Below are 11,405 nucleotides of genomic sequence, written 5' to 3'. Positions count from 1 at the left end.
TCCATAATTTCTGCATCAGCCTGGATATCACACATATAAAGGAGGGATACTGATTTTTTTTAGTTAATTTTGTATCCAGCCAGTTTGCTGAAAGTAGAGCCTTGAAGTCTCCCACTATTAACCTGTATGGCTTGAAGTGTGGTTTAATATTTAGTGATGTTTCTTTTATGAATGTGTGTGTCCTTACATTTGGGGCAAAGATATTCAGAATTGAGGCATCATCTTGGTGGATTTTTTAACTGAAATTTGTGAAGTGTCCTTTGCCTTCTGTTTTGATTAATTTTGGTTGAAAATCTACTCTATTACATATTAGAATGGCTAATCCTGCTTGCTTCTTTGTCCACTTGCTTAGAAAACCTTTTCCCAGCCCTTTACTCTGAGGGTAAAAGTCTATTTTTATTGCTGAGATGTATTTCTTGTATGCAGCAGAATGACGAATCCTATTTTTGCACTGTCTCTGTTAGTATGTGTCTTTTTATAGGAGAATTAAGTCCATTGATGTTGAGAAATAATAATGAACAATGGTTGTTAATTCCTGTTATTTTGATGTTGGTGGTGATTGTGTGTGTTTCTCTTCTTTTGGTTTTGTTGGTGTGAATTTATTTCCTGTGTTTTCCTGGGTATAGTTAACCTTATTTTTTAAAATATATTTTATTAATTTATTCATATTACATCTAACTTTTTATCCCATCCCTGTATACTCCCATTCCTCCCTCACTCCCATTTTCCCCTTATTCCCCTACCCTATGACTCTGACTGAGGGGGACCTCCTCCCCCTGTATATGCTCATAGGGTATCAAGTCTCTTCTTGGTAGCCTGCTATTTTTTCTCTGAGTGCCACCAGGCATCCCCATCCAGAGGACATGGTAAAATATGGGGCACCAGAGTTCGTGTTGTTGGGGTTTTCCTTCTAGTATCCTCTGTAGGGCTTGGTTTGTGGGAAAATAATATTTCAACTTGGTTTTGTCATGGAATATCTTGTTTTCTCCATCTATGGTTGTTGAAAGTTTTGCTGTATGTAGTAGTCTGGCCTGGCATATCTAGTCTCTTCAAGACTGTAAGGCATCTGCCTAAGCCTTTCTAGGTTTTAAAGTCTCTGTTGAGAAGTTTGATGTAATTCTAATAATTTTGCCTTTATATGTTACTTAGCCTTTTTCTCTTGTGGCTTTTAATATTCTTTCTTTGTTTTGTACATCTAGTGTTTTGATTATTATGTAGTGGGAAGATTCTCTTTTTTTGTCCAATATATTTGATGTTCTGTAAACTTCTTAGACATTTATAAACATCTCTTTCTGTAGGTTAGGGAATTTTTCTTCAATGACTTTGTTGAAGATATTTTCTGGGCCTTTGAGCTGGAAATCCCCTTTTTCTAGTCCTATTATTTTTATTTGGTCTTTTCATAGTATTCCAGATTTCCTGGATGTTTTATGTTCAAAACTTTTTAGATTTAACATGTACCAATTTCTTCTATTATATCTTCTACACCTGAGATTTTCTCTTCCATCTCTTGTATTCTGTTGATGATGCTTGAGTCTATAGTTTCTGTTTTCTTACCTAGGTTTTCCATCTCCAGGGTTTCCTCAGTTTGTGTTTTCTTTATTGCTTCTATTTCTATTTTCAGCTCTTAAATACATTTTACATGCCCAAATCCACCCTTATGACACCAAAGGCATACATTTACACGCAACTATATGTCACAGTCTTATACATACAATTCACACTTTTAGTCAAATGTAAACACATGCTTGCAAAACAAACCTTACTGATTTAGCACATACTCTCAACAATCTTGAATATACACACAATCTGAGCACCCATATGCTCACATACTCAACAATCTTGAATATACACACAATCTGAGCACCCATATGCTCATATACTCAACAATCTTGAATATACACACAATCTGAGCACCCGTACGCTCACATACCAACAATCTTGAATATACACACAATCTGAGCACCCATACGCTCACATACTCAACAATCTTGAATATACACACAATCTGAGCACCCATATGCTCACATACCAACATTTTTCTTCACATTCTTTCATTCTCTTACATGTTCTCACATTGATACAATCAAGTATTTACAACTTTACACTCATATCTTCACACTAACACATGTTTTGTAGTTTGTAGTTACATAGTTTCCATACTTACAATGCTCTAACACCTTCACACATTCACAATCCCTTATATAAGTACACATTAAGACACACTTGTACACTTACACACTGATACAATTATATTTACACATGCTGTTTCCTATTTAAACACTTCCATCTCCACATATTTGTATATATTCTCATATGTTCTTACACACTCATGTGCACTAATGCATATATATATATATTTATACACACACACACACTTGTGCACACATGTTCACACTAATACACAATCTAGGCACAGAGTAATACACTCTCATACAAGCATGCATTGACAGTCAATTACAGTTGCCTATATACATTTAGGAATTCACCTACATACTCATGTACTCACTGTCATATTTTCCATACTAAAGCATCTACACACTCCTGAACACTTGTAAATTTTCACATTCTTTTCCAACCAGAAATTCAAGACACTCACACTACCTTTATGCAGTCTCACTTTCTTATACAATAGTCTCAAATACAAAATCTCCAAATCAGTCATAGTTAACATATGCACTTATACCCAGTAAACCCTTGCACACTCCAATATCTATAGTTATGCACACACACATTTTACTTTATCTTCCACACTGTGCATTACATTATCTTACTCCTGCACTAACACACTTGCACACTTGGACACATATCCTAACACACCCTTTCATGTTATTGCAACTCTTGTATTAACTTATATGTATGTGCATATACTCTGCTACCCTTGCTTACACTCACAAAAATTTAAGTGTGTGATCACAAACTCATATGTGCACTCTCATATTCTCACACATACACATACAGACACATATCTCAGTCCTACTCGTTCACTCTCCAGTACACTAATTCACCTTCACGTACTTCCATAGTCATAACTTGCACACTCGCATACCTGCAAACATTCTAATATAAACCAGTACAATCATACATGCCATATACTCACGCAATTACAATTTCATGCACATACATGTTTTTTGTTTACTCTTTAACATCCATATATTCTAGTCTATTGACATACTTACTCATACAGATACACAGACACACAATTATTTGTTGACATCTATTTATGTATACTCATTCACACACACTCAGAATTTCACACTAACACACTGACACACAGTTTTGAACAGTTTTGTACAATCTTTCAGGTTCTCTCAGGCATACTGCTTTTTAATTTTCACTTTTGAGCACACTGTAATTATCTTGCCAACTCAACACATTTTTCTCCATCTCATGCATTCACATACTTATATGCAATCCCACAAACTCATAAATTATTACACACTCTTGTGTGTATGAAATGCTTTCATACTCCCAGAATTAGAAATGCTCACATGGCTAAACACTCAAAAAATTTACAACTTCTTACACTTGCATAGTCTATCACAATCTCATAGCTCCAACTCAATATAAACACCATCATATCAATGCAAAAACTTGCACACTAGCATTCATCCTTACATTTCTTTTATACACACACACACACACACACACACTCAAGTACACTCACTGACACTTTTACATGTAACTTGATACTCAATCTCACTCATACAAATTCTCAAACACAGCCTTATATACTTTTCATACTTTCTTATATAATATTTCACATTTGAACCCACCCAATCATATTCTCACTCAATCACAATGCTTCCAAACCATAGCACATACCTTACACACCTGTTTTTTTTTCATTAAAAGTTTTCATATATTTTGATCATATTCTTTCTTCTCTCCCAACTTCTCTTAGAGATTTACACATATACACAAATTTACATTTTCTCTCTTAAAAATAAACCATGAAAGCCTGAAAAAAGAATCTGATTTGTGTTGGCCAATTATTCCTAAGCATGGGCCCTTCCCTGGAGTATGGTTGATATTATCAGTAACTCCAATGAGGGAAACTGATATTTCTCTCTCCAACAAGCTATCATTGCAAATAGCTTCTTGGTTAGAGGTGGGACTTTTTCTATGTGCTGGGATTTTTGTATTTTTTGAACCTGCACAGGTATTGAGTGGCTTTCAGAGTCTCTTTGAGTTCATATGTGCATCCCTCCTATTGTGTATGGACAATGCTGTTTCCTCAAAGTTGTCCACACCCTCTGACTATTACAATCTTTCTATGTCCTCTTCCACATGGGGCCCTAGCCTTGATTGGGGTGTGTGATAAATATAACCCATGGAGAGATGAGTGCTCCAAAATCCCTCACACTCTTCACACTGTCTCTTTGTTAATTCCCATCTACTGGCAGCAAAAGCTTCTCTGATGAGGGCTGCACCAATATATGGGAATAGCCATATGTCATTACAAGTCACTTATTGTTATGTTCATTTATCAGAATATAGTAATAAGTTTTTCCATAGGGCCCATGACCAATGTTTTAGTTAGGGTTTTTATTGCTGTGAAGTGATACCATGACCACAGTAACTAATACAAAGGAAAACATTTAGTTAGAGTTTGCTTACAGGTTCAGAGGTTTAGTCCATTATTGTCAGGGTTGAAAACATGGCAGCACATAGGCAGACATGGTGCTGGAGAAGGAGACTAGAGTTCTACATCTGGATCATCAGGCAAAGGAAGAGAGAATGAGCCACTGGGCTTGGCTTGAGCTTCTTCAGAAACTTCAAAGCCCACCTCAAGTGATATACTTCTTCCAATAAAGCCACACCTGCTCCAACAGGGCCACACATCCTTATCCTTTCAAACAGTGCCGCTTCCCATGAGCCTATGAGGACCATTTTCATTCAAACTACCACAACCATCTAATTTCAGGGTTTTTTTTGTTGTTGTTGTTGTTTCATTAGCAGTATCACGTATGAGTTCCATCTCAAGAGATGGACCTAAAATGCAACCAAAAAATAAATGATTGGCTATTGCCATAACATTTGTGCCACTATTGCTTCCAAGAACACCTGTTGTAGGACAGTCACAATGGTAGCTTTCAAAGTTCATGTGTGGGTTCTCAATTTGATTCTATTGATCAACATCTTTTTTTATGCCAATATCATGCTTTTAAAAATTGCAACAGCATTGTGATGCAATTTGAAATTTGGGATGTAATAACTTCTTTAGCATTCAGGATTATTTTATCTATACTAGTTTGTGTGTGTGTGTGTGTGTGTGTGTGTGTGTGTGTGTGTGTGTTTCCCCATCAAGTTGAATGGCTATTATTTTTCAATATTTTTGAGGAGTCATGTCAAAATTTTGAAGATGATTGCATTGACTCTGTGGATTGCTTTTGAGGGAGTAGCCATTTTCACAACATTAATCTTATTGATTCATAAGAATGGGGGAATATTTCATATCTTCTGATGTCAACAATATTTTTTAATGCCTTCAAGTTTTTATTGTACAAGTATTTTATTTGCTTGGATAGAGTTGTCTCAAGATATTTTTGAGGCTATTTTGATAAGTATTGTTTATTTGGTATCATTTGTTGAAGATACTGTGACTCCTCCAATGAATATTATAGTATCTTTGTAAAAAATCATTGAGTTATAGTCCTATGAACTTATATCCTTTATTCTATTTCATTTATTTACATGTCTGCTTTTTACCAATAACAAGATAATTTTATTATGATAGCTATTTAGTAAAATTTGAAATTAGGTATTATAATACTTCATGAAGTATATTTTTTGTTCTGAACTGCTTTGTCAATTCTTGATCTATTGTACAAACATATAAAGTTTTGGGATGTTTTTTCTATATGCAAAGATAGCACTGGAATCTTGACTATAATTGTATTGAATTTCTGAGTTGTTTTAGGATGGACATTTTCACAAGATTCATTCTTTTGATACATGAACTTGGGAAGTCTTCCTACCTTTAAATGCATTCTTCAACTTCTTTCTTCAATGTCTCAAAGATGTAGAGCTATTTTCTTTTATTGGCTAGGTTTATTTAAAAGTAGTTTGAGCTATAAGGAATGGGGTTGTTGAGCTAATTCTCCTTTCAACATGTCTATCATTATTGTGTAGTAATGGCATGTGTGTTAAATTTGTATTATGACATTTTGCTGAACATGTTTATCAACACTGAAGGTTTGGGTTTGAATTTTAGGGTCTCTTATGTATAGACTCATATCTTCTGCAGAAAGAGATACTTTGATTTTTTTCTTTCTTTATTTGTATCATTTTTATTCCTTCTCTTGAATATAGATAACTAAGATGTCACATGTCATATTGACTTGCAAAGAGTAGACGCTATCCTATTATTCTCTTCATTGTAACCATCTGAAAAATTAAAAAGCAGATTACATACTTCCAACATACAGTGGTACATAATATTCATTACTGTTCTAAAAGTGAGAAATGGGGACATAGTGTGAAAATATTGTACCACAAGACAAAACCCAGCAAGACAAATTCTAAATCCTATAGCCCTTCATCTGCTATCAAAGGGTTTAGATTGTGCGAGACTTCCAGCTTTGCCAACTGCAACACATTTCCCTCTTTGGGGCTGTCTTCAGCTCTCTTTGGCATATATCTCACAGATATGGCATTGCTAAAATTTGAGGTCTCTAATGCAATCCAGGCCTCACTTCCACAGCTTCACATAATGGTCCCTCAGGGTGTCCATGAAAGAACTCCCTTGTCATGTGCCTAGCCTCAGAAGATTTACATAACCACAGAAGATCCTATGGCCTCTTTACTCCTGTATTTTTGTTTTCTTGATGAATCTAGAACCGTGTAGCCTATGGTGCCAAGTTCATGCTGACTGCTTGGGGTGGAGCTTAACCTTCTTGAATCACATTTGTATAAGCTTTTCTTGCTTTTTAGGAATAGGAAATCCCTTAGGTCTTTCATAAATTGCAAGATTAACTGGGTGGAGTATTGCCCTTAGTTATATTTATGTAAGACCACCGCTTATGTTCTTTAGCAAAAGCCTTGTTAACAACATTAAAATTTCTGGTTATATTTTTCTCCTTAAACTATACACTTTTGTACTTCTTTTTTCCCTGATTGATCCTTTTACTATAAATCTGCATAAGAGTGAATGCTAATAACTATGTGATGGTATCAGTATTAGACTGTTTTGAAATCCTCTCTGACAATGAAATTAGCTCAAGGCATTTTGATTTACCTTTAGACAGATCTTAGGATAAGAGCAAAAAAAGCAGCATGTTCTTTGAAAAAAAAAATCAAAAGTATCATCTCCAGCACAGTTGCTAATATTGTTCCATTCTGAAACCTCTTGAGCTGAGCCACCATAGTCTGCATTGCTCTCAAAGTATTTTATTCCATTCCCCCAATAGGATGGTCCATTAGTATCCCAATTACAGCATTCAGTAGCTTTCCTAATTCAAAATCTCTAAGTCTTCCACAAAAACAGTGCCATCACACCTGTCACAGAAATACTCCACTCTTAAAACCAACTTCTGTCTTAGTTACTTTTCTATGGCAATGACAAAACATCATGACAAAGACAACTTATAACAGAAGCTTTAAAGTTGGAGCTCATAGCTCCCAGAGTTAGAATCTATGACCATTATGGTGAGAAGCATGCATGGCAGGCAGACAAAGTGCTAGAGCAGTAACTCGGAGCTCACATCGGACAAAGAACTGAGAGAGGTACCTGGGAAAGGCATAGACTTTTGAAACCTAAAACCCATCCCCAGTGACACACCTTCTCCAACAAGGCTGTATCTCCTATGACTTTCCAAACAGTTCTATTAACTGGAGACCAAGTACTAAGTATATCAGCTAGTGGGAACCATTTTCATTCAAATCACTCCAGATATCTTGTGTCACAATTGATAGTTTGATAGATTTAGATTTTCTTTCAAATCTTGCAATTAAAAAAATATTCTTGATTTCTTCAGCGAACTATTTGTCATTCAATACTGTGTTGATTAATCTCCATTAGTTTGTGTACATTATGTAGCTTCTATTGATGTTACTATCCATTGGATATGAGCTATTTCATTTTCCTATATTTTGGTGTTGGTTCCTATAGTATGGTGTTAGGTGTGGAGTTTTCATATATAGCCTTTATTATGTTTAGGTATACTCTGGTCCCACCCTCTCTAAGGCTTTTAATATAATGTCATGTTGAGTTTCATTAAAACTCTTCTTTGTATCATTGAGATATCACGTTGTTTTTAAATTCATTCATCTGATTTTGAAGCAAGTCTTCATCTCTGGGATAAAGATAACTTGACTGTAGTGGGTTATATATTTGATATATGCCTGTATTTGATTTGCAAGTATTTTACTGAGAATTTTTGCATCTATGTTTATGAAGAATATTGGCTGGAAGTCTTTTTGTTATGACTTTGTGTGCTCTTTAGTGTTTGGGTACAATGTTCAGTAGATTTATATTAGGAAATTTGACTCATTGTCATTTAACTCTAATGTTTCTCTTAAGTTTTTGTTTGGATGACCTGTTTATTTGTGAGGGTAAGGTATTACAGTTACTCACTCTCACTATGTTAGTATTAATCTTTGTCTTACATGGAGTATTATTTATGAAATTAGGGGTTCCTATGTTGGGTGCATACATGTTCAGAATTATAATAACAACATGATGAATATTGTCTCCTTGATGAATATAAAGATACATTCTTTGTCTCTTATATTTTCAGTTTGAAGTCTAGTTTTATCAAATATTACAACAGATACACCTGATTTCTTTATTAGTTTCATTATCTTGGAGTATTCTCTTTATCCATTAATCCTAATGTAGTATATGTCTTTGGTAGTGTGGTATGTTTCTTAGAGACAAAACATGGTGGGCTTTCTTTTGCCTTTTAATTTTAAATATGTTTATAATATCATATGTATCTATACAATTTCCACCCCTACCTCCTCCACCAACTAATCCCATGTCCCTTATTCTCTCTTAAATTTCGGACCATTTGTCTTAGTGTTACTTCTATGTGTGTTTGTGTATGCATATATAACCTACTAAGTCAATTTAGAGTTCTTTGTATGTACATGTGTTTAGGAATGACCACATGGAAGTGGATAATCTATTAGGCTTGTCCCAGCAAATAAATAATTCTTTCTGTCTCAGCCATTGGCTACCTGTATCTCTTCATCTGGACATAGGGTCATGTTAAATTTTCCACATCTACATTGGCATGTTGATTAGTGTGACCATAATGCAGGCCTTGTTAGACAAATATATTGTTAAGATTTCATGTATGCAGCGTATCTCAATCCAGGCATCCTGGTTTTCTGACTCTTAAAGTTACATTGTCATCACTAGAAAATCTTTAATTTATATTTAATGTCTGATGTTTTATTTTAAATTAAATCCTCAAGAACTAGGAAAGAACTTCTAGAAATTTCCATTTAAAGCTCGGCCAGGAAAGTTGGGATTATTCAACTCTAGCATACAAATTAGCATGAGTAGAATTGTAGGCTCCATTCCTCCTCAAAGACATTCATAATTAACACAGACACAAAGAACATATGGCCAAATGCTACACATAAAGATAACAGTACAAGGCACTCCAGAAGGATGTTCATCTTGTCTGTGAAGATTCACAGTGCTGATTCTCTAAAAACACTGGAACATTTTCCTGCTGAATACATACAAGAATGTCAGTAATCTTGAGAATTCTCTGCCTTTGATTTCATATTCCATTCTTTTTTTTTCCCCCAAGACCAGGGACCAGGTTTCTCTCTCTCTCTCTCTCTCTCTCTCTCTCTCTCTCTCTCTCTCTCTCTCTCTCTCTCTCTCTCTCTCTCTCTCCGTGGCCTTGGCTGTCCTGAATTCACGTTGTATAGCAGACTGGCCTCAAACTCACAGCAATCTGCCTGCCTCTGCCTCTGCCTCCCAAGTGCTAGGATTAAAGGTGCGGGCCACCACACCTGGCTGCATATGCCATTCTTAAGTGATTATAATGACAGAGTGGTTTTTCTTGGTGATAATTTTAGATTACTGAAATGATGCGGAGCAAAAAAAAAGAGTATTTTATATAAAGGGTATGGCATCCACACAGGAGTACTGGCTACATCCTGCTAGTATTTTCCAGGCACATGGCTCACTCGTAATCTCTGGGAGGCATGCTTTCTTAGAACTTTTCTCAGAGCCGCAGCCACTTCTCTATTCCTCAAACTGTATATGAGTGGGTTTAGCATGGGAGTGAGGATGGTGTAAAAGGCTGACACCACCTTATCTTTCTCAGGTGTGTGGTAGGAATGAGGCAGTACATTGGTATAAAAGGCTGCCCCATAGAAAATGCTCACTACTATAATGTGGGAGGAACACGTGGTGAAGGCTTTACGGCGGCCCTCGGCAGAGCTCATGTGGTAGACAGTGATGAGGATGCGCGTATAGGAGACCGAGATGAAAGATACTGGGATGAGTAGCATCAGCACACAGCATGCGTACATCAAGGTTTCATAGAGTGACGTGTCTGTGCAAGATAGCCTCAGCACAGCTGGGATCTCACAGAAAAAGTGGTTGATCTCTCGGGAGCCACAGTAGGGAAAGCTCATTGTAACAGGTGTCAGCATGAATCCATCCAAAGATCCACCAGCCCAGGAACCCAGCACCATAAACAAACAAACCCTGGGACTCATGACTATGGGGTACCGTAGAGGGTTGCACACAGCCACAAACCTGTCATAGGCCATGAGGCCCAGCAGGAAAAACTCCCCACCAATCAGTGTTAGGTAGAGAAATATTTGCAATGCACATCCCAGAAAGGAAATGGTCTTTTCTTTGGACAGGAGATCTTGGAGCATCTTGGGAACAGTGATACAGATGTAGACAGTATCCATGATGGATAACTGGCTGAGCAAAAAATACATGGGTGTGTGAAGACGAGAATCGACACGGATGAGCATAATCATGACTAAGTTGGCTGTTACAGCCACCACAAAGATGGAGAAAACCACAGTGAAGATCAGCCCAGGAAATGTTGGGTGGGTGATGAGGCCCAGGAGGATAAAGTCAGTGGAGTTCTGGTTAATAGCCTTCATTTTGATAGTGCATGGCAGCACTGTTGTCTGTAGAGATATAAAATTGGTGTGTCAACTAATTATTATTTTTGTACTTGGGAGGCACTTGCTATTAGCCATGTTCAAAGCAATACTAAAAAAGGAAAGACTGTTCACCTCAGAATCTTCTTAACTCCTTGCTTGAACATTAACAGCAAAGCATTACACAAATCAAAGTCTAAACTCAAGTCCATCAGTTCCAATGGCTCATCATGGATCCAAACCTTCTAAGTTCGGTGAAAGAAGTAAATGTAACCACCAATAGTAGTACTTCTCTTAGTATTTTCCTTGTATTTTGA

The 11,405-nt window shown here is 36.4% G+C and overlaps 1 protein-coding gene across 1 annotated transcript; it reads right to left on the bottom strand.

Annotated features, from left to right (window-relative positions):
• Nucleotides 1-10,122: 10,122 nt before the first annotated feature.
• Nucleotides 10,123-11,088, bottom strand: LOC127187029 (olfactory receptor 2T2). Its single transcript, XM_051143284.1, has one exon. It carries the CDS (start codon nt 11,086-11,088, stop codon nt 10,123-10,125), a length of 966 nt encoding a protein of 321 aa, XP_050999241.1.
• Between the last annotated feature and the right edge of the window lie 317 nt (nt 11,089-11,405).

This window comes from Acomys russatus, chromosome 3 (assembly GCF_903995435.1).
Source record: "Acomys russatus chromosome 3, mAcoRus1.1, whole genome shotgun sequence".
Taxonomy (NCBI): domain Eukaryota; kingdom Metazoa; phylum Chordata; class Mammalia; order Rodentia; family Muridae; genus Acomys; species Acomys russatus.
The sequence above is the reverse complement of the archived record's forward strand: the minus strand, read 5'-3'. Positions and strand labels throughout refer to the sequence as shown.

Excerpts from the sequence above, each read along its gene's own strand:
- LOC127187029 (XM_051143284.1), bottom strand. The coding sequence starts at position 11,088 with ATGAAGGCTATTAACCAGAACTCCACTGACTTTATCCTCCTGGGCCTC.